The following is a 26926-nucleotide window of genomic DNA, read 5'->3' as shown; positions in this document are numbered from 1 at the left end:
TCCAAGTTACCCTATGCTCATTAGCCATAACGCTTGCATTCAAATGCTTTATGAAAGTTAATGATAGTCGACAAAATCACTCTATGAGATTGCGTTACTGTACACAAATATGGCGCGCTCTGAGGTAAGAAAAAAGATATGGCTCACTAACATCCGCTCATTCAAACGGCTGAGACTATCATCATCTATCTCGCCTTTTTTAACGGGGCTAAAGAGACTTTTTACGGTGGCCATCTACATTATCAACTCGATTAATAAAACCAAATTATATTGTCATACATCCCCACCGACGCAGCACCACAGTGTCCTTAGAACTTTACCACCTTTATTCAACTAAGCTCAAGCAGACCTGCGAGCCAGCAAATTTAATTGAACCTTAAATCGACTTAAGTTACATTAGCTTAGGTTTTATCATTTTAGAATAGCTTCCAAATCCTTTTAACCACCTTAACTGAATTTCAGACTTGAAAAAATTTTGTGAACTTCGGAAAATAATGGAAAGAAACTGTCTGATTAGAAGTAAATAAATTTTCTAACGTCAGACATCCAAGAACATCATAGAAAGACTCAAATCTGACGTAGGACCATCAGACAAGGTATTCTTAAGCTACTCGAATGACATCTCTTTCCTCGATTCATATCCCTTATTTTCGTCGGTGAAAATCTTCCCGGAGCCTACATAATGTTGTGAAGTTATTTGTCTTGGGACCAGATTGAGCCCTCACGTTACGTTTCCTTATTAGAGTGTTACGCCCAATTATCACCTCATATTCGGCGTGCCTTCGTAAAATAAGTGCTAAACACTAATGAAGGTACTTATTTATCCACGAAAAATTACAGTCTAGCTGATGTGGTCGTGTCTTAGTCAAGTCTAAGAGGTAAAAAGTAATAGAAAATTACCGTCGGGATTGAAACTACAAATACATGATTAAATTAAAACAAGAAATTGATGATTGAATCTATCTACATCCAATACTAATAATACCCACATTTAAATACTAAATAATAAACATGAAAAAATTACTCAGTTCTGATTGGTTAATATAAATGCAGTTTTCAGGTAATTCAATGCAGAAGAGGGTTAATTCAGTGCAGAGAAAGTAACAAACCAATAATCAGAGATACTCACTGATAGCTAATAAAATGCGAGCCTTGGATGACGCAACATTTGGCTACGATGGAAATTTACGAGCGAAACAATGGTCGGCGTTTTAAGTAGATTTTCTTTCGCCACTGCTGAAAAACAGCTTTAACAACGAAGACACTACAAAAAGCACTGCTTTCTGGTTGTCGGTTTGGAAAAAGTGGTGTTTAGAGAAGGGAATTGCCAAGGAAATCAAAATTACGAGCCGATCCAGCTCGAGTGATTCTACGCCAAAATTAAAAAAAAAAACATGATTAAACCTTGCAAACGACGATTCCATTCCATCGAAAGTGATTCGGACACAGACTGAATAATTCCTTGGACTGTTTAGCCGGATCTTGAACATTTTTGCGCCTTATAGATGTGAAAATATCATTGTATGTTACTGTTTTCATCGTGCGCGGCTGTTTTGACCGAATGCACAGGCTTGAATAATTATTCTTACACTTGATGCGCGCGCTCTGCTTCTGCATAATTATGATAAGCTATCTCGTATTTTTTCATGTATATTATTAATACGTAATCACATGACTTTTCTCGTGAAGTTTGGAATAAATAAGCAAATGTTAATTTTTTCAAAGACCACAAATTGCACTCGCCCTACGGGCTCATGCAATTTTGTTAGTCCTTGAAAATATTTACTCGTGTTTATTTATTCAAAATTGCACTCGAAATCATTTGATTACCTACACTAGTTAAAATACTAATACTGTGGCCAGTGTGCATCGTCTATAATTCGTTCCATCAAAGTTCCATGTCACCCAAACGATTCCCCACTGCACACAGCCGGAGCTTTTCGTCGACCCTTTCCGCGTTCTTTGCTCAGAGCGACAAGGGTTCTTTAGTATCCTGCGCAATTACGACTGTTGGGTATCTGCCATTGTTCATATGGACCATAACGACGTTTCTCTGTCCCTCCGACTGACGTTTATCAAATGAGAAAAGACAAATTACCGATAAGGAACTTCAGAACAGTGTTAATGTATCGTTTTTCAGTGCCTTGGGATTTTTTTTAGTTCTTATAGGTATGCTCAACAAAAGGAAAGACATTTCCAGTAAAATCGTTGCTTCCAAACCCAAATTTAAAATCATTACAGTTTAATTCCAAAAGCGTTCGTTTCCACCTGTCCACTCAAGAATTGGAACGTTTTAAAAACAATTGGGTCATCAATTTCACTTTGAGGCCAGTTTGAAATTGGCCGATCCATTCGCGTTTCCGAGTTTTTTAGTGTAGATGACGGGCAAAAGTGAGTCAAAATGAATACTTTGTCGAACTAAAACGCACTATGGATGCATCGTTAAAGAATTGAAGATAATGGAACCTGGACGCGAAGATTTTATTTTTTACGCTTGGAAATTTTTGCTACATTCATGTTTCCTAGATGAAAAAGAATAAGTAAACGTGAACGGAAAAACAAACAACCACACACAAAAAACCCTAAAAACCACAAATATTCACCTTTTTGCCACCTTTAAATCGCTTGTACCACAAAAGCCCCAAAATACTATTGATAAGCAAGGTTGCCACCACACAAGATGCAGCGATTGCTATCGCAATCTGAGTAGTTGAGCTTTCTTGTAGTCTTGTTTCTGTAATTTCTGTGAGATAAGATGAAAAATCAAACTAAAACTGAAAAGACTTTGATGGCTGACATCTTTCGTCGTACTGATTAAAAAAGGACCGTACGCAGTCCAATTAGGTTTGTGATCATACGAGTTACTAACCAAATTGGACGACCGTGAAATGCAAGTCCGATTTGCCAATCACGATTATGATTACTGACCGCACTGGATGAGATGACATCGTGTTATCAATATCACTTTGATAGTCAATTACAACGTGCATGCGTAAAGAATATCGAGGCAAGGTGATCACAAGAATGTATTTAAGTCTTGCTGACTCATTCCCACCGTGTGAGCTGTAGGGAAAGAAGTTTGAAAATGTTAACTGACAGTGTTTTGAACGGGAGTTTATACGTTTTATTACACGCCCTGTATTTAAATTTTAGCGAGATCAATAAATATTTTTCGAAAGGAATATTCAAACTGTTCCTATAATTTCAAGAACTTGCCTTCCTTTGCGTGTAAAGAGGCCAATTTTGACTTTCCCTTTCCAGATGTTCGGCATTGATATGTACCTCCATCTTCGTTCGTCCTCTCGTTGATAAGCTTTATGCTTAGTATGCTATGGCATTTTGTGGCATCTGAAGTTGCAATGAACTTTACCATTGAATTAGTTTTTGAAACATTTGAATCATTGCTCTTGTTTGGCTTGGAATGACAAGTGGCAGTGAGGCTAAAAATTCCGTTGGAATCAACTGAATTATTTTGGGTTTTTGGGTCTTCCCGCTTTTCTGTAATTGAAACGAAAAAAATCACTATTAAAAGGTGAGAAGAAATGGATGTTTTGTTCAGAAAGGATCTGTAATAGTAGGGCAAGCAGAGCAAATGTGACGCTCTCTCCATTCGCGTTGACTCAAGAGGCATAACCTTAGTAGTAATCATAGTAACCAGAATAACCACAAAACATGTTTATTCTGGTGAAGCGACACTACGAGGGAAACTCAATAGAAAGGAGTAGTGTTGTAAAAAGTGGGAAATCCGAAACGTACGTGGGTTCAAAAGAATGATTTTACCGAAAAGGCTGAAAAAGGTTAACTGAATAGAAAATGAAAATCAGCGCACAGTCTTAGTATTTAGCTGTAATATATATAATGTCGATAACATTCCTTTTCGCGGTCAAACTTCTCGTCTCCGACACAAAAACTCCTTAGCCGATGAAGCTGCTTAAAGAGTAAGTCGCTTACTCCAGATCAGATATTAAAAGTGGTGTCTAATCTATGTCATAATAAGCGCAAGTAAAGTCGGAAAGTTGCTTAGCTAGGGGAGAGGATTTTCCAGCAGGGCAAAACTGACCTACTTAGGACCTATTATATCGTATAGAACGCTCTACTGTTGGTAAATAGTTCAAAGTTGTGAGGAGTCGTAAATGGAAAGTTTTTCTTCTCACCTTTCAGGCTTAAGAAGGCCGATAATGATACCTTTTTTCCAACGCTGTTAATTGCCACGCATTTATATCCGCCAAAATCTTCCTTCTTCACTTTCGTTATGGAGAGCTCACTGTGGATGCTTTTCTTATCCTTTGTACTTGAGTTGGATTGCAAGGTATGAAAATCATCGTTCTTGATCCATGAGATGCTTGGCTTTGGAAGACCAGTAGCATTGCAATCGAAAGTGACATTGGAATCTATGTAAACACTTTGATTCCTTGGAACCTCCAAAAAAACTGGTGCAGAACCTGGAGGAAAAGTGTGCACTTGTATAAATACAATCAACTCCCTCGTTAGAGGACACCCTCGGGAATTGGAAAAAGTGCCCGCTAATAGATTTGTCTACCTCCGACAGCTTGCTTTCCCGCGGACGAAGCGTAAACAAAAAAATCACATTTTTAATTTCAAAAGTGTCTGCGTCCGTCTACGAGAAACTGGGAGACCAAAAAAGGAATTGAAAAAGTGTCCGTAAGTAGAAACATCCGCTTATAAGAGTGGCCGATGGCGGGAAATTGACTGTTTACACTTTTTTTCATCGAGATGTAAGGTTCATTTTGATTTGAGAGAGACCCAATACACAATACCCACCTTTCCCAAACAACAGCGTAGGATGTTTACCGTCACGCATTATTTAAGTAAAAAAAACAAACAAATAAACAAAAAAGGAACTAAAAAAGACAAATTAATAAACTAGTTATGATGAAAGTACTTACCTATTGCAAATGATTTCCTTGTGCAGTGTTTACTATAACTATTGCCCGCTTGGCAAATATAGTGGCCAAATTCGTCTTCTGTCAGATTTTTAAACACCAATGGGCAGCTGAATTTTCGTTTATATGCAAGTATGTTTGAAGGCTGCTGGCATTTTGCTCCAACTTCTGTGCCATTTGGGTTGTACCACTGAATATACTTGACCCATCTATCTATATAACCTGTATCTATAGCTCTCGGCTCCGCTTTACAAGTCAGAGTTATGGAGGCACCAACGGCTAAACTGACATTTTCTGGACTTGAAGAGATGTCGACAACGGGTCTTACTGTACAAGAGAGAAAACTAGTTGGTTAAAAAAATATTAATAAAATTTGGTTCTCTATCTCAATTCCAACCGAGGAGGACAAAGATGAGAAAAAAAAAGTTGAAAAGGATAGGCCATACTCTTCGTACCACGGGGTTTCACTACTTACTTCTGATTTTGGAATTGCACGTTTCGCTGCTGACAAACGGAGGATTCCATAAAGTGCCAGCAAGAGTCAATAGTAATATCCACTTTGTTGCTTCTCCCAGCCAAAAGTCACCCATCATCGTGAACTGTTGAGAAATGTCTCGAGGTGTATCCGGAGGCCTGCAAGTGGGATTGTCAATTGGAAAAAAGATATGAAATATTCACAAGGAGCAGGATTAGTTTAACAGGGTAGGAAAAGCCACCTTAAGAAAATGCTTTTCTAACTACAATTAAAAGTTTTTTTTTTGACAGGACCTTACATAGAAATAAGGAAAATAACTCCTTTAAATTGTTCAATTGTTGAGATGATGGCGAACAAGTAGGGGACGAACAAAAAATTTGACGAAACCCATTATTGTGGGGTGTCTATTTACTACGATGAGTTTTAACTCATTAATATGGTCTATCATAAAAAAATTTCTCTTTTTTCGTTACTTTCTATAATTTTCTGTGGTGCCACTTTTTCTTTTTTTTAAATTGACTGCACCAGATTCCAATAAAATCTCAACTTCCCCTGGTTTACCAGTTGCCTGATAGTTAACAAGTGTTTAATCAAATGAATTCCACCATATCGGAGAACATGCAAAGGTTCTAGCTTTGGAAATAATTGCCAACAACAGTTCCACGCATTCTTCGTGTTTCTATGATATTATTTCTACAAACTCTCTCTCTTTCTTTCCCTTTAATTTTCGTATTCTACAAACTCTCTATCTCTTTTCCCTTTTATTCTCATATTCTAAAATACAGTGCCTCTCTGTGGCAACTTTCTGATTGTTTTCAATTTCGATTTGTTCCGAAAAACTGAGGAAAAGACGCAGACACTGCCGTGATATCGCTGCTTCAGATATCACCTAGTATCATTATTGATTCTTTCATTCTTCACTAATTTTAAACGCTGAAGGTTTAAGAGTGAGTGTCCCTAAAAATCAAAGAAAAATAAAAAAATCGCGGACATGGTCAAAAAATCGTTTCGTCCCATTTTTTGTCTACAGGTAGCTATAGGTACTACTTAAAGTGAAGTGAGGCTAGTTTGTGTAAATATTCATTTTAACGGAAATAAACCGTTACTAATTGCGTGGTCAAAAATGAGTGCATGCGAGCTCTAAAGTATGCAGTTTTCAGGCGGTCCTTGCATGAACTAAAATGCAACAGCAGGACATCTCTAGCTATAAATATATACATGTGGTCTTCCATTACCAAGATATAGTGATATTTTTGGTATCGTGTCCTTCCTGACGAAACCACGGGTTAATTACCAGAGGACGTGTTCGTCATTTTTAATTCATGCCAAACCCGGCCTAATGTAGTAAAGTGGGTCTTCAAATAAATCGTTTCATTTTTCTAGTATCTTCTGCTGTTTTGATATACCAACCAACCAAACTTCGCTAAAATTGTAAATGGCGCCATATTGAAATGAATGAAATCAACATTGCTATGACACAAGCAAAGCATTGTTTGAGTCGCAGCCGCACCTAGCTTTTTATTTTTGCTTTGACATCAATAGTTCCTTACCTTAGAAATCTTTTATAGGCCCTTGCTGTTCCGCTTGGAAGATATTTTCGAAATACTGTCCTTTGCAATTTGGTGTAAAGGGGGCCGACCGGCTAACTCAATGAAGCCATTGAGCCGGAAGGAGTTAAATAAAGTTACTTCTTGTCGTCATTTTCTACAGCGTGTCGCAGCCCAGTTACGTTTAGTCTACTTTGATCCTAATTTCGATTTCTTCGACGTCCCACACAAAAAGGGTCCCGTACAAAACGGCAGGTAACGCTAGGGATTTGCCGGATTTTAATTTTTTATAGGTTCCTGTCACTCTGCGTGACATATGATAATCTGTCACGTAACGAGATCAACAAACAATTCATTTTGCCTCACATATAAAAATCTAAACAAATATATTGCCATCATGAATGAAAACGATACAACAAAGAAATAGACTTTACAAAATTTCACAAATATAAATATATATATTCAGTTATAACTGACCAAAACAGTTATTTGTGTACAACGCATTTATTTTTGTGATTATTCATCTCATTATGGCGTCATAGTAATTTAACCGAAATTCGGCTGGTGGTCATCTTTTGATAGTCAAAGGTCCCAAAGAAATGAAACCCAACCCCATTGTAAAGAACCATCTTTCAAGGCTTCCTGGTAGCGTTATTGTAAACTTTGAGACACTAACACAGGTATTTTTGCCAAGCTATTCTAGGCCACCTTTGCCTTAATTTCAAAAGGCCGAAGATGTCGTCTCCTAATAGGGACGTAGCTCCTCCAAGAATAACATGAGACAAAAACTATCACTTTGTATCGATAATACAAGTCCAACTCAATATTTCTATAACTAGAAAAGTCCTTCCGTTACATTTTTGTTAGCATGACAAGTGCCCGAAAAGTGCATAATTTCAGGGTCGCGCTTGGTGAAATTTGAGCTATTCACCCCCGGAAATGTTAAAACAAATTATTACCTTTAAAGTGCATATTTCAAGAATCTAACCCCATTTCCGTTTGTTCACCAGATAAGGCTACCCACAGGCAAAAAATGAACCAAATCGATTTTTGACATTTACTCTTAAGATGTTGGTTAAATTGTAAAATAAATGGCCGCTAGAGAAAAAATCTTATCAATTTTGACTAACTGCGTATCCAAGGAATTTAAAAGAAAGAAATAGTTTCTTTTAGCATTGCTTGATATAGAGTATATCCTCTTCCACCTTCCTTGGATCTTTATTTTAATCATAGTGTATTCAAAAAATGAGAGAAATGTCGGAAATTTGAGGTGGACGTGATGGTTATGGTAACACTTGTAAAGATATGTTTCTAAAAATTTCTAGTATGCACAGTCATGCTGACATACAAGAGATACAATAAGAGTACGTTAACTTTAAAATAAAAAAAAAATTAAAAAAGATAAAAAATCTAACTTTGGTGACGGCTTTGTTACAGTAAAATCTATCTCGACACTGAATATGCAACACAGCCTTAAATTAGAAAAAGAAATTCAAAACAATTGGCCGTCGTCCTTCACGTTCCCCAGATAACGCAAAGTTTGATCATTTCAAGTTGTTACAAAGGACGCAAAGAAATTTACAAAGGTTTATGCACGCGCGCTCATCAAACCTCTTGTTTAGTGACGTTCCCATTGCCGTTTCCGTTGTGGTTTCCTTAAACTACCTCTTGCTGACGCACAACGGTAATGATAGGTGTCACGTAATATTGATTTTGGCGAAACCGGGGCCTAGAAAACAAGTCCATCATAGGCATTTGCTCCATGTTTATTTAAATCAAATAAACCTCAAATTTGCACTTTTTCTGAAATGCACTTGAATTTCGGTGCCAAATTATTTTCTCTCCCCCGTTGATGAAGGTTGTGGTCTTGGCCAAGCATTTGAATGAGTTATTTGGTACTTTTTAATCGTACATTTTGCGGAATACAATTCAAAATGCTTTAATGACGAATTTCAATAAATAGAACTAACAGAGAGGTTTCTATGACATTTCTTAGTCTCCAGCATTGTATTAATTGAAACCAGGATTTATATTAGACCGTTCCCTACTTAAAGAGTATGAGATAATTTGCTGAGTACATTTACAACGATGAGATGACTTTTTTTTCGAATGAGAACTCCGCCAACTGTTTATTGGTCATAACTTCCTTCGACTTTCCTATTTAATTTTTCTTTAAAGAATATGAGTTGGTAGGAAATGATATGTGGCTCTTTTCAGTTAAAAAAAAAAACTAACCCTTTGATAGATTAAATCGTGGAAATTGCAAATTTACAACCGTCAGAAATTATTGGCAGTCCACATTTTTACATTATGCGTTGTAGCTCGATGTTATCAAATTTTCAGCTTCCATTTTCGAAATTCAAGTTCAGGAATCGATAAACTAAATCTTGTTCAGTTGGTGATGACATAAATGAGAAATAAGTGATTTTCATGCGATTAAGAGCTGATTGTGTATAATTCTACAACTTTTAACTTACAATTTCAAACATAATATATTAATTTACTTTTTATCACCTTTTCCCTCTTTTGTCAAATAATGTATGCAAAATCGAGTAATTCGCATAATTCGTGTTTTTGTAATTCGTGTTGTATGTCCTTAACACCGCCTGCCTAGATTAGCTCGCTATTTGCAGGAGGTGATTATTGTACAAAGATTTTCCTGCAAACTTAATAAACTTGAAACTTGAAACTTGAATTTAAATTTAGGAGTTTTAAGTTCTTTTTCATCTTTTACATTTAAGATTTGAATAACTTTTATTTCCTGCGATATCCAGCAATACGATATAAATCGCAACCATCATAAGCCGTACTTCCTTCCTAAATAAGTTATCAAAACAAAGAGTGAGATGAAACCTTACTTTGGTGATGACTCGCTCCAAGAATACAGGGACTGATAAGTCAGACGGTTGCTGAATAATAGCGGACGGGCAGAGCGACTAGCCGAATCGGTAACTTAAACCTTTCCACTCCCAGAAGTGATTAAAATGAAACTGCTATCTTGATCTAGCACCAAGTTCTTATAACTAATTATTCTGGCCGGAAATGGCCAGAATAACTAGGATGACTGGCAGTTTTCCACTGGCGTAAAGCAACGAGATTGAGTTTTAGCTTCGAATATATTCAGGCTTGAAGTGCTGGGCCGCGCATAACGATAACCAAGCTTGTTACAGTTTACACTTACCTTGCGAGAAAACTTAATGAAAAGCAATAACCGTGGGAACAGTTAAAGTTTAATGGCTGATTGATTTGATTCGATTCATTAATTCAATTATCTTATGCAAACATTGGCGATAGGCTTGATCAGTAGATTACTTTAGCGGACGAAAAAACCATACTTTTCCGACAAAAGAAATTGTGAAAGTCACTGCCACATAGCTAAAAAACTTAAAAGTTTCCATCTGGAATCCAATGCTGCTCACAAATGTAATGCCTAATTTTAAGGTATAGCGCCTTAGGAGTAGAATCCACAAGCAGTCATGCGCAAAAATATCAGCTAAAAATATATATTACATTCTTCAATCTACTTCTTTCTCGGCGATACCGTGATGACTGCTTAAGATACTTGTTGTTTTTTAGACGTGATTTTTGACTATCACCATGCTGATACAATTTGGATATTTTGATCGCGATCCCGCTTACTTAATGCAGTTAGTACTATTGTGCTATTTCTAAATATTTCTCCCCGAACATAAAGAGAAAGAAAAGTAACATCACAAGATAAATGTGTATTCTGGGGATCATAATTTTCCAACAATTGGAGAAAACTTGGCCCTGGTTAAACCAAAAAAGAATGAATAATATTAAATCAACATGAAGATAATAACAAACAGCTATTGTCGACGATGACGTCTTTGAAACCCACAAGTTTACCATCTCCTCAAACGATCGCCGATCTAATCGCAATGATATGTGAAATGTTGGGTTTATCGATCTGTCTCTGACAATCCCATAATACTGAGCTGATTTAAAATTTTGACATTTTTCCGCAAGTTACCAGTTGGCTCGTGTTCCCTAGATTTCACTGCCAGAAGGATTATTTGAGACTGAATAATCCAGACGGTCAATCAAAGGACGTCCTTTAAGGATTAACCAAAGATACACACCCCTGTCTGTCACAGCAAAACGGCCTCAAAAATCACCGATTTTATTTTTTATCTAAATCTGATTTTAGGACTTAACCCCGCTAAGCTGTGGAGAAACTTGAAGACAAACTTTATTCCCACGGTCATGACGACTATCAGCAATGGTACTTACACTAATAGATCGTATGTCTAAGGTGCATTTTTCGTTCGCTATGACATCGGATGGCTTTGAAAATTCTGGATTTGCGTTTTAACTTACCAGAGAACAACACTAAATGGGAAGTCTCTCTAACCCGCTGCAATATTCGCTTGGGACAATCTTATGGTGGAATACCAAATTCAATTCGCCGCTTAGCCACGTTAAAAAGTATTTTAACCGTGAAATATTGAACGATGTCCGTGCCGGAAAGGTCTCAAAACAAGAACAAAGCTAAACAATAACTAAACGCAGTACTTCATGCTTTCGTCGAGGCAAAGCGGAATCGCAAAATGAACATATTTTGTGGAACATGTACAATAACAGCAGAGTGTACTTTCTTGTTTATGCTCGAAATGCCTGGTACATTATGCGTAAGAAGCTGTTAAAAACTAAAATCTCCAGCCAATCATGAGAATTTCAATATATAAATATATACATATATAAATTGTTCATCATATTCAGCGCTATTTTTGGTGTCATATGACTGCTTCATTAAAGCCGCAAAAGTTAGACATAACTATGAAAAAGGAGGTCCACCTCACAGAGAAATGGCAAGAATGATACTGCAAATTGTCCATTTCTGTGCGACTCAACGGTATGACTTAACTGTTCGGTGCGTACATCTGTTAGAGTTTACTACTGAATACCGCTTTCCTAAACTTGTTGTTTTCTTATTATCATCATTGAAATATGCAGTAAAACCTTTGCGAAGTTACTGCGTTGTCCACCTATTCGTTGACCGTCAAGAAATGATTAACGACCATTGGTTCATAATCTATGCAATACACGCGTATTTAGCTGGAAAACTTGTCACCTTACCACAGTTAAATCGTACTCCCATTTTTTCACCCACTTTAACTTGATAACTTGAAGGCACTTGCAGCGAAAAAAAATTGTGCGGAGGTGAAACAAAGTCTTAGGAAATTTTGACAGCAGTTATTGTGCTCTTCCTTTTAAAAAAATTTCATTTAATTTATTCTGTCAATACTTTTTTGATGAGAAAAGAAAAAGCATATATATTTAGTCAGAATTTTCAAATTTCAAAATTTTTGAAAACGGGTATGTATATATATACTAAGCACCACCTTTGCGTGGTGCCGTCGACGTCAATGAACGGAAATTATAAATATATGTATATATATATACATAAATATAGAAAAATCTGTCTAATAAATCAAATAACAAACAAAAAGGCTCGAGTAAAATAAAAACTGTTTAGCATGATTTGTGATTTAATGATTGGTTCTGAGTCAGACGGTTAGGAAGAGGAAAAAAGTATAAGAAGCGTCAAAGTAGAACTCCTTGGTAAAAAAAAGAATTCTTGTTGACCAGGTGCTTACAGTTACTCGAGAAGAAAATTTAAACCTACTTTAAAGACGACCTGCAGGACTAACTTCAGAAAGACAGAGGTTGCCAATGGATAGGTTGGCTGATTCTCTCTAATCGCTTTGATGGTAGTGAGGAAGACGCTACCAACTACAACTCCTTTTATGTATATGTCAAATCCCATAAGTCCTCGTTGAAAAAATGGTCAATCTAATTTTAACCGTCTCCTGACGAATACATCCAATTTCTTTTGCAATCTCGAGTTTACAATTAGCGGAAAACTTACGTACTTTTGATAATTTTAATCAATTGTTTGGTTTAAAATCGGTAGCAATTTTGCATGCCTTAAAATGATTCAGATGCTGTAATTTGGCCTTTTTTCCTAAGTCAATGCAATGTAAGTTACATTTCGAATGTTTGGAAAGGGTAAACCAACCATGACTTGATTTGGACAATTTTAGCCATCCTCATAGGAGAAGGTTAATCTTGCCATTATATTTTTGGTATCAGATCATATGCTTGGGTAAGCAAGTTCTAAGTATATAACATTCTGAAAGAAACATTTAATCATGATCAAAATTGGAAAGTTGAACTATCGACATTGTTGACAGGTGAACGAAGACGATGAAAAACGGCTCTAAAAAAGGACTGTCGCAGGGTGGAAAAAAAGACCATTCAACTCAGCTTTATGACAAAGCGCTTTCCAGAATTGAGGCCGAGTTCATATCTGTTCTCGCTAAGGATCGAATATTGGAATTGAGAGAGAGAGGAAATTGGTTTAGTTTGGATTATCTTAAACTGATCAACCTGATTGCATCCTTCAGACAAAGATATCAAATTTTGCGGAAATCTGGCTGGAGTTTTAAATTAGCAGAAAAATTAAGCCGGCGACACACACAGGTGACCTTTCTTCATAATTACTGTTAGAGAAAATCTTGCTCGTTGAGAGTTATTTTGGCCTAGGGGGCTTTTTGGATAAGTTTCAATCAAATACAAAAGAATGCGTGTGATGATCAATGTGATGATCAATGTGATGATCAATGAAAAGGACACTAAGTACTCAAGTTCTCATTAACTTCGGAAGGCTTCAATGTGATTTAAATTTTGGACGGTTCTAAGTTCTTCTAAAATTCTCTTCATTTCTCTCCTTGCGAAGTAGTGAAAATTGGATTTGAGAGAGAAGCGGAAAAAACAGATCGCTGTGGCGATTTAATAGGAAGCGGCAGAGGGAATATTTAGACCAGGAATGGTTTCGCACAGTATAGCTTGATAAAAACTGGCACTTTTTACCTTAGCATGTAATAGGGTGCCAAACATACAACATTCAGTTTTGACGTTGTGTGAAAATGAAAAAAAAAAAACAACAAGTAAACGAATCAAAATAATATGGAAAAAAAAAGTTCGTCGGCGTGATCTCGTTCGAACTTCTTTGTGAGGACAATAGAATTCGCATATTCGCTTCGTTTGCCTGTATTTCACTCAGCTTCGCATGGTTTTCACCGTGCTCGCCCGGAGAACAAAAATCTTAGAAAATTCCTTAAAAAAATGATCCCTTACCAATTGTGATTGGAAGGACTCACTTGAAATCGCTTTCAGTAACTGACTAAATGACTCCGTTTTTGGTGTCACAAAAGGGAATATTTTCTTTTGTGAGCTATTTTCTATATTTTCAAGTAACCAGCTTTTAACTCCCGCAGAAAATAACTCCAGAGATACGTTTCTAAAAACTTTCATCATAGTATCCTCTATTATTTAAGTGCATTTTGAAACTCTGTCTTATTAAACGTGGAGTGTAACGAATTCTTTCCTAAGTGGTGTAGCGCTTCTCCTTTTACGAATCTTAAATTTACGCCTGGTCAATGACACGATAAAAGGCTCGGGAATTGTTAAGGTCTCTGTCTCTTTGTAATGTGTTAGCACGTCAAGTGTCAGCACGTCTTTGGTTCTGACGAAGGGCAAACGCGCCTCGTAATATTTTTAGCTTATTCAACTTTAGATGCCGATATCTAGACAACCGATCAGAAAATCGAAAAAGCATTACACTCTTTGGTTGATGGATGGCTTGTGAATAAGACTAGGAAGCCCTTGTGCTGTTGCTGTGGCATCCGATACCCGATAAATACAACAGAAGAACCCTCGGTCGTTTCACTCCTTGCCGGCCCCTAACACTTCCTAAAATGAAAACCCGCCTAAATTATATTTCTATCATAACCTGATTTATTAGGCTTTCTTCCAATATATAGTTTGCTATGATTTTAGAGAAACTAGCGCGCGTACGATTTTTTTTCTGAAGGTTACCCGCGAAAGTGGAAAGTAATCTTAATACAGTGATAGAATGACCCAAATATGAAGATTATTATGTATTGTGGCAACGAAGCTACTCAAGCCACGAAACCAAAATGGTTGTTGATCATTAGGAGCGTAATAGCAGTTCGAGTAATAGGAAAGGTTGATACGCATACAGTGTGCATTTGGCAACGCTTTGAGTTAACTATGTTGGCATGCACGTGACATGAAACAGAAAAATGTACAATCGATTCTAAATTAATAGATTAGCATACTATCGATTCTTAATTTGACATTGTCTTTTATATGCGAAGGATGATATCGTTGTTAAACAGTGCTCCTCCACGGCGAAAATTAGAAAATTTATTCGATAACTTAAGGTACAATAGAAGATAAATAGTATAAAATTACTTTAGCGACTACCAGCAGAAAATACTTCAGTGATTCAGTAATCGTACTGATAGTGGGATGTTCATTAGCTTTCAATTTTTTTCTACTTCTTTTTTTTTTTAAGCAAAACCCACGTGATTTCAGCTAATCCAATCAAAGCGTTAGGGAATCAAAGGCGAAGTTTATCCCTGCTATTAAATTCCCTGTAAGAAAGTATTTTATGTTTGTTTAGCAAAGTGTGTGAGACGGCGGTATTCTCCCATCCTTCCCGTTGATAGGGAGCTATATCCACGGCAAAAAAACAAGCGTTCACCGTACGGAAAACGAAGGTTGAATTTACGGAAAACGTGGCAATTTACTATCGTTTACCCGTGTTTTGCCTAAGGAAAATCCGACGTTTTCTGCGCGTTTTCGCATCGGTGAATCCCAGTATTCGTTCCATTATTCGGTAGTTTTCCTTTGCGGTAAATGCAGGTAAACAATTCATTTTCCGGCATTAACCGCTCGGTTAACACATGGCAAACAGCGTGTTTTCCTTTCGTTCATTGGCATTTTCCGAGTGAACAACAACGTATTCACCGGAGTTAACAGCTGAAAACACGCATTTTCCGGGAAGGTTAATGTGTGTAAATACGGGAAAACATAATATTTTCCAGAGTTTGCAGTTCGTATAACGCATAGAAAATGCCATGTTTTCTTTTGTTCGCAACCATTTTACGCCCGGTGAACGAAATGTTCACAAGAATTATCCAGTCGAAAGCATGCATTTTCCAACGTTTTTCCGCAATAGTGAATTCGAGAAATTTCGCGAAAACGCATTTTCAGGCGTTTTACCTTTTATTGTTGTTCGGTTAATCTATGGAAAACAACATGTATTCTGCCATTTACAGCCATTTTGCGCATTCCAACGTTATGTTCACTGGTATTAACCAGTCGAAAGCATGCATTTTCCGGTTTTTTTCTGTAACGGTGAATTCGTGCAAGGGATGCATTTTCCCGCGTTTACTGCCGCACGGTCAATTACTGTTCGTTGTATTTCACTTCCTGGACTCAGCTCTACTGCAGGTTCTCAAAGCATTTTGTCCTATTTCCCTCTCCCTGACAGGATTAGCACTCCTTTAATAATTCTTATCAAGTTTATTAATGCACAATGATGTTAGCGGTACAATTTTTTCAGAGTCCAAAACGGAGCCTGATAACAATCATGTTTGTCATCCTTATTTCACTTTACACATTTTTCTCTCTAAGGCCAAAAGAGGCAAAACTTAACCCGTACAGTATAACTGATATTATAAAATTGGAAGGATGACTGTCTGAAAAATTATGTCCACCTTTCTCACCTTGCACAAATAATTTTCAATTTTTTCACAATTTCGCCTGTTCCTGTTCGTGTGTCCGGCCAAGCCTTCATGGTCATTGGCCCCCCGTATAGCCGCTAATTATGGCTTATATATGCATACAGTTAGTAGAAAGTTACTCAGGATACTTAAAAAGTGAGGTCTTTGAATTGATTTTAAATCGAATTGATGAATATAACTTTCATTTAACAAATAGAGAACTTGACTATGCTCTGTTTGGTGGAAAGCATGCATGAAGCGGTTTCAACGCGAACAAAGTGTAGAGAGAAACACGAGACGTAGGCACCTTCATGATTGCTATGAATTTTAACGGTTATGCCAGTTTGCCAATATTTTTCATCATTCCTGTTTTGTTCTGTTTTTTTGTTTGTTTTTTTTGTTTTTGTTCTTTTGTTTTGTTTTGTTTTGTTTCTTAACACGAAACTGTATATACTTTACGAGTGTTCGATGTGTTTGATTTTTATTATCGTACGTAAGCTTGCAATCTAACTGAGCGTGAAAACCTCCAGAACTCGGACTGTCTACTTCGTTTTCCCTTGGAGGATTTTCGTCTCTGCTCACGTCACAATGACGTAAATTACGGCGACCGGCATGTCTACAAACCCTTGGTTTTTCGGTTGCTACTTGCGGGCTGGATTGCACCGAAATTTTCATTTTTGTTTGCGAAAAAAGCTTTAACGCGGTCCCGGAAAAGGTCGGACGCAGTACAATTTGGTAGGTGGCGTGACAGCTTCAGCTCTGCTCTATGCTTTGCACTCTGATAGAGCACGCTCTTTCGACCAATGACAGGGCGCGCTATATCCGAACTTTATTATAATCATTACTGTCTGAATTCTCCAAAACAATTTGTATTTTGTAAAACGTCGTAAACAATGAAGTTCTGAGCTCTATTTCAATTAAATCTTGGGTAAGCCATTGGACATTTTCAATGCTACGGATACCAAAGCAATTCAATGAGTGAACGTCGCATTTAACTCCCTTGTGTTTGAATTCTCATTTAACTTCAGCTCTTCGGTGGAAGAACGACAACATTAACAGGCGCCATTGAAGCGAACAAACGAGAATTGTTAGAGGGTAAAAAATCAACCTCGCTTTTCCATTCGCCATCATATTCACATGCAAAGAGTCTGTTGAGAATAGCATATAATACAAGATGTATTTTATACACATAGCCACTTCATGCTCGTCAGTCCGAAGTTCAGAGCTACAACGGTGTTGACTGATAGCCAATTCTAGTGACGTAAAAGAATAATCTAGAAATAACGATTACATTACATTGGTTGCCCAAGGCGAAACAAATCGTCGACGCCACCAGGTGCTGTTTCCGAAATGGGCTCAATTCGACTACTCATAATGATATAAAACAATAATCCGGATAAGAGAAGTCCGCAAGGGGTAACATTGACTGCCGTTTTGATAACCTTAAAAAAAATAGTCTTGAAAACCGATAAACAATTTAACTTATATATAGGATTATTGATTCAAAGAAGCGGTTTAAAAATAGTACGTCCTCAGTCTATCAACAATGGTTATTCAATATACTCAGGACAATTATTGTACCCACAACCGGGAGAAAGTTACAGGACATTCTTAATCCACCCAGACAGACTTAACACCGATAAATTTCCACAACAAACGACAGCACAGTTCCTGGCTTAGCAGTATGGCTCGGATCCCAGAATAGTAGATACAGTCTGCCGACAACAATATATATATATATATATATATATATATATATATATATATAGTTATATATAGTTAGATATAGCTCTTTGGCATACAAAGCTTTGCTTTCATGTCCAAATTGAGCACTCTACTAGGATGAGTCATTGCTGCTAGCATTATGCGTGCTCACTAGTTTATCTAGTTTGAGCACTCTGGCATGGCTTAGATGATACCACACGTGTGAGATCACTTGGGGTGGCTATATAGCCTTACCTCCATCCTGGCATCAGCACTGCACTGATGAGGCCCAGAAGGCCGAAACAGTACTGTCTGCAGTTATATATATATATATATATATATATATATATATATATATATATATATATATATATATATATATATATATAACCATTACAACTTAGCACACGGGTCCAAACATGCGCTATTCTAAACTAGCCGGAAAGCTTTGCGTGGTAGCTTTCTGGGATGATCAACATATTGATATAGTGCGCTAGAAAATTTAATAGGTCTTAATACCTTAGAAGAAAAAATATTTAGCATTTAAACCAAATTGTCAGGTCTTTTAAAAACTTTCAAAAACTTAAATTAGTACGATTTTTGAAGGGAATATTTTTATTTGTCCGGTAGATTTATCTAGGTATTTTTTTGCTCGGGCAAAAGGGCAATTCCTCTCACAGCCTAAAAGCAGACTAAGCAATGAATAAATCTCTGTTTTACAGAGATTCATATCATTAACTGCATATCGGGATAAGCGGCATGATTGTTGAATAAACCCACATTTAATAGGAAATTAAATTTTAAATTTTCGCAGATCGAATTCAATACTTTTACAGATAGTTTTTTAGTATAAATTGAGATCTGAAAGTGAATATTCAGTGAAATCCGTCCGAATTGTGGCTAATGAAAACAAGCAAGTTTTTCACCTGACCATGAGAAAACAAACTGCTCTAGACATATAATTTATGAATTGACGACAGTTAAATTCACAAGAAGATGAATATTACTGAGGGTGAAAGTGCCGTAGAACTCGGCTGCTGTGACTGATGTGGCCTTACCCTTAAAACATGCGTTATCATATACAACTTTACTTACAGCAAATTTACTTTTCCCACTTTGCTTTTCTGTAACCACTTGACTGATCGCCTCTGACCAACTCTTACTTACTCTTTATAACTTTGGTCAACTCTCTCGGAGAAACTCCATTCGACTCTGTAAAGTAAATATTTTAATATTCACTACCGGTAGGCATGAGTAAGCATGTTGGCCAGAATAATGTCTCAAATGAACTTTAACGTACTTAGTGCTTCCGATCAAACAATCACTCTAGGGCCGCACATACCGAATAAGCACGTCCGCTAATGGTGCTGGATAATAACATAATAACAGTCACTATCAGGACACTCTTCGCGATTTCTAAAACCCAAATAAATGGTGTTTTGATTTTGAATCAAATCTGACAACGAACAGATGATAACAGAATTACAAGCAGGTCCAGAGAAAGGATGTTAAAAAGATGTCGATTAAGCGGAACTTGAGCGATATCACTTCCGCTATGTACCAAAAAAATTTTTTCGATGATTGATCGATTTATTTGCCATAAAATAGTAACAATATTTACAACATTTATATGTGAATATATCCCATTTATTTTCCTGGCGGGGGAGCTCATTTGGAAACCATGGGGGCAATGATAATGTGCTACCCCTGTCTAAGACTACGAATATAGTTCTTACGCATGGACTACCATTAACGGGACATAATTAAGATAAAAAAGGCCAAAACAAAAAAAGAGCTGAATTACGCAGACACACAAAAAACATCGAGCAAAAACATCAGCGAACTGTACGTACTTGAATAAAAAAGGAAAGGAGCCAATCATTTAGTCTAGATTTAAAAACAGAGATAGAAGGGACATTTTAAATATTGTGTTTAAGAGAGGTGGTCGAACCAAGTGATCATTAGTAACGCTATCCTGTTAATTGTGCAAATACTTCCGAAGTGAACGTGGAAAAAATTATAAGGTTCAGCTGTTATATTGAACGACACTCAACTGTGAGAATCACTTCAGTTCTTTCAATTTCGTGATCAGGTAAGAGGTGATACTAACGTTGTAGCATACTAGTGAAATTCCTTCTGTCAACCACATCTTCTAAAGTTAGTCTTCTTAGTCTTTTCATAATCGAACCACCCTCTCCTGTTTGCGTCATCAAAATATCTTAATTAGTTTTTCTTGGCAGTTGTCAAAGCATCAAAATAAGCAGTCATGTCTTTTCCCCGAGAATTATCTGCACAACTAAAGAAAGTAGTTTCCAGAGGTCACAAACTTCTTGAGTTGACTGATAGAACCGAATGTTTTATGATTCATCCCAACGTAAAGCTGAAATTAAAGTACACAGGTCTGTCAAGGTCACTTTGCCAGGAAAGTGCTAAAAATATGAACCGAAGAGACTACAAAAATGTTATTGCGATGAATCTATACTGTTTTGAAAGAGGTCTGTTTTTTTTTTAAGCCGAACATTCGGAAACACACAGTCACTTTTGTCTAAGTACGGTATAAAGGATCGAGGAATTTTTCAAGGGGCTGAACACTAATCCTTGTCGAGAAGCGCTCAGTAGATAAATAACACTACGTCGAGTTATCCAAAGGGTAGCGTGGAGAAAGGTTTTTCTTCTTTATATTTTGAGATCAACAACCCCTCAAATCTGGATTCCGAGTGACGCCGGATGCTGTGAACAAACAATTTTAAATAGCTTATTGTCTCCGTCGGTCTTTCAATGGCTAAGGACATTTCGATAGAGTTGTCGGTTAAACCTTGTACATTTAAGACAACAAAAAGGTGCAAAATATGTTTGGAGAGCCTGAAGTTTACGTTAATGTTTCTGGAGTTCTAAAAGCAATGGAAATTGTCGAGATCATTGGCATAAATGTCATTCAGTAATATTTTGTCGCGAAAAGGTCATAGTGCATGCGCGACCAACACGGCTTAATCAACAACTTCGGTCAAGCAGCCAAACGCACAATTTGAATATTCAGTCAATCAGCAGTATTCTGATGCCTTTCTGATATTTAAACAATTATGGAACAATCCACGAATGAGTTACACACCAGCCTGAGACAGAAAGGAATACTGTCGTGCCTACCAAATATAACATAACTGTGATATCTGTTTTACGTAAATCTTTTTACCATGGGGAGATATGAATATAAAACCATTCGTAAATGAGAAAGAAATTGGAGCTCGTACTCAAGTAATAAAGGTTAATTTTCTTCGATATACACTGCCATAATTATCGCTAAATTACGCCTTGTTTCAGAATAGGTCGTCTTCTAAAATAAGTTAAATAAAAACAAAACCAAAATGATCCCTCTCGGAAGGCAGTCTTTCTACGATTGTATATCTTTTTCTTCTTTTTTGTTTTTTTTTGAAAGTCACCTTCGCTCAGCCAAGAGATCAGTATCTATGCTATTTATCGTAGCTCGTATTATTATCTTTCTTGTTATTTTTGGACCGAATTACCCACATGTACGTTTTAATTGAAATCCACTGGTCAATTCAGTGTTTGCAGGAGCGCTTGCACTGGGAGCACTTCCTAAAAAGTCCCAGTAGATGCGGCTCAAGGGAGTTTCTGTTCCTCTACGCGGATGAACACAGTTGATGTTTGACATTACCACGCATTTTTATCATACCATCAGCCTCCTCAGCGTGTGTCAATGCACTTCCCATCACTAGGGCCCCGATCTTAAGTACCAATTCTTCAAAGTTAAACTCTTATCAGGATACTTTGCGTCATGATGACGAGGTCATCCTCAAATATTGCTCTTAAGTGCGTTAGTTTTGGGGAATGTTCCTACGTATGTTCTTGAGGTTGGGTAACCACTGGAACCCGATTGTGGTGGCGTACAATTACGACATTTTCACCCTTTTCGAAAAAATTCACCCATGGAAGCACCCTTGAATACCGTAAACAGCTCGCCGTAATATAGCAGGAGGTCTTGTGGGCTCGAGTACTGGACGCTGTTCTGGTTGAATTGTAATGATCCCGCAATCCTCCCCGACCATAAAGTAAATACCCTGACACGAAATTCTATAATTAAATGAACCTTGAATTTAAAATATTTACCCCCCAAAGCTATAAAGCTCTTCTTTCTGAAAACAAGTGTTGATAATTCTGCCGTAGGTCAGTATTTTATAGTTGCTGGGCGGCAAGTTTTTGTCGATTGTTAGTTATATTATTAGTCCTTTGTCGCTAGTCGGTTAACCTCATGCATACTCTACGTGTGCGGGTAATAAAATCAAAGACGATAAATATCCGGTATTAAGCAATCGTGAGGTCAAAATGGCTGGATATCGGCAGATTTTCTCTAAAGAACAAAGCTAATATCCAGCTATCATGACCGATAATGGTCAATAATGGATTAACAATGAAAAATACTTCAAGAATGACTTTTTTATATTGAGCTCGCTTTGAAAGAAAGCTAGCTGTGATGGCGCGTGCACGTTTTATTTGACAATTTTGAAAAATGGAGGGATTTGACGGGTTTTCTTTATGTTTTTGACACATTTCGACGAAAGTAAATTCATTTCTTGCTCGAAGGCTGACACTAACTTCCCTTGCTTTTTTTTTTTTTTTTTTCCGGAGACAAAACTGTCTCCATGTTTTCATATCACTGCGTTTAAATTTTTATATTTTCCGGTTTTTGTGGGAAATGTTCCAAAAATTTACGGACCACGTAAGTCCGCTCCACGCAATTATTTTTCTTGCGCGGTATCAGGCGGCTTATTCAGTGAGAGAAAGACGGGCCCAAGATGGGATTGGGTATCCAATCACAATGCCCACGGACACTATAATGATAATACGCTGAAAAAAGAGATTGATTTATTTGAAATTGAACACAAATTTTATTGTTAATTTGCTGATCGCTCTTGATGTCAGTGTTTTGATTAGCTTGGGCTGTCAAAGTAAAGGAACTGACGATTTTAGTAGGAAGCTACAATAGCAATTACCTTTCCATGTAAACAAACCATAAGGAAGCATGATGTGAATAAATGTAATCTCACCTAGTTAGAATGTAGAATCCAAACTCTAATAAACTTACTAATAAATGAGAAAAAGCTGCCTGCTTCTTTCGTTCTAAATATCACAAATCGATCATGCCACCACTTCAGCGTAATTTTTTTTTAAGATGTGTACTTTTTCTTATGGTCATCTATTTTAGTACTTATCTTTTACCAGCTGACATCTGCGAAGAATCAAGTCCACACTGGTGATTTGACACATTGTAAGCAATGTATGAAGAACAGTATGGAGAATATACATACTAATGTTACAGTGTAAAGGGTTAAAGGCATCATGTAATCAGTTTTATATATGTAGATTATTGCTTGAATATATAATTGTGGTGAGTGCAACAACCTGGTAAACATCAGTCTATGGTCTTCAACTCTTCCACCTTGGAGGGTGCCTTGTGTTCATAAAAACTGAAGTTAAGTGCCTTTACCAGCTTTTTTGGCTACAAAGATCAACAAAGAACAACAGCCACACCAAAAAATATATTTTTCATGAAAGACACCTCTATAATGGTAGGTACACACAACTGACATGTTTGAGTGAAGCATGTCAAGCATTAAGGTACGATTGTCAATTTGCTTTTCATTACTTGCAAACAGCTTATTTCTATCAGCTTTGAGAACTTCTGTATCCTAGCTTTCAAAGAAATGCATTTCCCGTCGACATTTAAACATTAAAGACATAAGCTACCATCAACAGGTTTTTCCATTGTTACATTACATCAGATTCTCATCACATTTTTTTGTTACATTTGAAAGCATAAGAAATTTTTAATCATTACACTATAATGAAATCCCCCATTTTTACTGTTTTAGTCCCACTGATGACCTAGACTGAATTTCTCCTTACACTATCAGTGCAATATCAAGCAGACGAGTAATGAGAATAAAGAAAAATATCAATTACGGGATAATTGGTTGATTCAATTCCAAATTCTCCAACCTAACATCACATAATGTGTATGGCGGATAGGAAAGAGAATTCCTAATGAAATCTTGAAAGCTAAAGGGTTATGTCATGATATGTACCAGAAAGACAGCAAATAAATGTAACATACTCCAGTAAAGTGTTCTTATGTGCAATGAAGTTTCAAACTCATTGAAATTAAGTTGACTTCATGATTCAGATTTCAGTTTAAGAAATGTGTAATATCTCAGGGAATGCCATTTATGAATTTTAAAATAGTAAATGCAAAAAACTTAAAGATGCAATTTAAAAAGACTGCTAAAATATGGCATATCGATTCACTGAGATTTTAATCACTGACTGGCACACAGAGATATAAAAGAGGCTTTGTGAAAAAGACCAGGCCAATAATATTAAAGATTCAGGAGAAGCACAGACATCAACTAGTTTACTGACGGATGATCTCACCTCTAAATAGAACTCTGCAACACTTCTGTTTTATCTTCTCACACTTGAATTGAAACCCTAAAATTTCATTATTTGCAGGCAGATAAAGGAGGAAATTAAAGGAATGGATATATGGTACATAAAAAGAAACCGCTTACAATAAAAATAAAGCAGAAGCATATTACCTAGTACGTAAGAAAGCTATAATAGGTATTTTTTAAGCAATTATCTACACAATTATGTAAACCGGTTGCAATATACGGTCGTAAAAGCAATCATTTTATTCTAACCTTCCTCCTTCAAGGCTTCCTTGTGTATCAAATATATCAAGTTCAGTACCTTCAGAGTCATAAGCCGGGCTTTTGGGGCTACAAAATAATATAATGATCAATGCGTTATCTTAGTCGAGAGTCAAATGTAGTTTCCTAAAGTCGTATGGAAAGCTTCACTTGAGCTACATGTACGGATTTCTCGTTCTTAATTACTGATGGAATTCCGAGAGTATGACTCAATTAATTAAAAAGAAAATATCCAAGTAGGTTACAGAAATGGTTCACGAATTGTAAACTGATGTGTTATCAAAACCTCCCTAAATTATGGTGCCGATACGAATTTATCGTTCATAATCACTTAAGAAATTCCGAGATTGTACCTCAATGAATTCAACAGAAAATATCAACAGAAAATATCCAATATCTCAAAAACGGCTCTCGAATTCAAAAATCTCAAATTGCCAAGACCCCGTTTAATTACGCGATCGCAGCTCAGACGCTTCTTGCAGAATGTGATGACTATCGATTTCAGAGACTGATTTTTCAGTATCCAGCGTTAGGAAAAAGTTATCATATCGCAAGCATGTTCATCATAACCCGAGCAGTAAGCACGCCTCGAGATGTTGAGAGGAGAGAGAGTGGCTCCATGTTTTGTGAGACAATTGAAATTATTCCCTGAAGTTCGTACGAATGGAGTAGGAAGCACGAAAACATAGCGCTGAAATGTGCCATGACTAAACAATGAAGTTCCCTCATTCAGCAGTAGAACTAATTCCATTTTACCCGTCAGTTTGTTCGCACCACACATTTGCGGTTCGTAATTTACTTCTCAGATGTTTGACGGGTTCTTGCATGACAATATTGTCAAAATTATATAACCGCGTCAGACTTAATGTAAACATGGACATCGCTGACTCAATCTCATTTAATTTCAATTTTGGGAAAGGCTACCACTTCGTTCCTGGGCTAAAACAACACTTCTTCGACAAAGTGCGAACAGAGTAAATGAACAGAGTAAATGCTGTGATAGATGACTGAAGAGAGAAAGAGGTAGAAACTTGTCCTCGCCGTTCGCTATCATTTGAAAGCTTTCTCGGCAAAACAAAATCCGTAAGATAACTTCTTTTCCATTAACACCACGACTGTATAAAACATTCCAAACGACAGGACAAGAAATACCTTGAAGAGGACACAATACAATTAAAGACAGAAAAAATTTCCATTTGTTCCTGAATTCCCTCTCCTTATTACAAGTGACAGCAATATATTTTGCTAGATTAATTTTTTCGTGCACAAGTGAGACAAAATCATCAAATTGGTACGTTATGGTATTTCAAGCGTTAACATATAAGAAATATTTACCCAAAATAATGAGATGGTTGAGGACTAAACAGTAGGTGTGACAGCGAATAATTCCAAATATAACTTATAGTTCTGAGAGCAGCAGTTTCGTTTTACTAGAGATTGAGTACCGCTCCTAGAATCTATTCCAAAAAGAACTTGCGTGCATGCAGTTTATAAACAAATGCCACAGGTTCTGACACTCGGAAGGACAAAAGGGACAGGCCGGCGAGGTAACTTTTTTTATTTTGTGTAACAAGCTATTCGTTGGTAAAATTCGGTGAATGATTTCGTATTGAAACATCGTCTATTTAATTTCTCTTGTGGCTTTTAATGGTAGGAGGTAGATTTTAGTCGTCACTTTTCTCGACGCCAGACGCTAAAAGTTTTTTTCTCAGAAGTTGGTGGAGGTAGATCTTCAAGGTCAAGCAGCATACTATACATTGTCTTGCATGACAATGAACAAATTGAGGTGGAAGGCGTAACTGGGTCTTTGGAACCTTCTTGCAATGCTTTCTTCCAATTTTGGGGAATAGAAGAAAAAATGCTATAATATTGTAAAAAATTACATTTTGCATTGCAAAAAGAATTGAATTGAATTCCTGCTTGATACCAATGAGGAAAGAATACCATTTTC

General features: G+C 36.8%; 1 protein-coding gene across 3 annotated transcripts; it reads right to left on the bottom strand.

Moving 5' to 3' along the window:
• Window positions 1–305: 305 nt before the first annotated feature.
• LOC113683192 (uncharacterized) lies at window positions 306–19726 on the bottom strand. 3 transcript variants are annotated; one of them, XM_089197165.1, is made up of 8 exons: window positions 19593–19726; window positions 19346–19462; window positions 5380–5537; window positions 4908–5231; window positions 4155–4442; window positions 3217–3498; window positions 2604–2743; window positions 306–2065 (listed from the first exon to the last, which is right to left on the bottom strand). In XM_089197165.1, the coding sequence occupies exons 3-8, from the start codon at window positions 5495–5497 to the stop codon at window positions 1967–1969; spliced, it is 1251 nt and encodes a 416-aa protein (XP_089053291.1). In that variant the 5' UTR covers window positions 5498–5537; window positions 19346–19462; window positions 19593–19726; the 3' UTR covers window positions 306–1966. The 3 variants fall into 3 exon arrangements, with proteins under 3 accessions (XP_089053291.1, XP_089053290.1, XP_089053292.1); XM_089197164.1 differs by having other exon boundaries at window positions 19551–19714; XM_089197166.1 differs by lacking the exons at window positions 19346–19462; window positions 19593–19726 and adding an exon at window positions 9785–9942.
• Between the last annotated feature and the right edge of the window lie 7200 nt (window positions 19727–26926).

This window comes from Pocillopora damicornis, chromosome 2, assembly GCF_964200805.1.
Source record: "Pocillopora damicornis chromosome 2, jaPocDami1.2, whole genome shotgun sequence".
In the NCBI taxonomy this organism is placed as follows: Eukaryota; Metazoa; Cnidaria; class Anthozoa; order Scleractinia; family Pocilloporidae; genus Pocillopora; species Pocillopora damicornis.
Note: the sequence above shows the minus strand (reverse complement) of the source record. Positions and strands in the feature narration are given on the sequence as shown.

Coding starts and splice junctions, on each gene's coding strand:
- LOC113683192 (XM_089197165.1), bottom strand. CDS start 5,497: ATGATGGGTGACTTTTGGCTGGGAGAAGCAACAAAGTGGATATTACTA. Junction 4,443..4,907: donor AAGGAAATCATTTGCAATAG/GTAAGTACTTTC, acceptor CTTTTCCTCCAG/GTTCTGCACCAGTTTTTTTG. Junction 3,499..4,154: donor GGCCTTCTTAAGCCTGAAAG/GTGAGAAGAAAA, acceptor TTTCAATTACAG/AAAAGCGGGAAGACCCAAAA.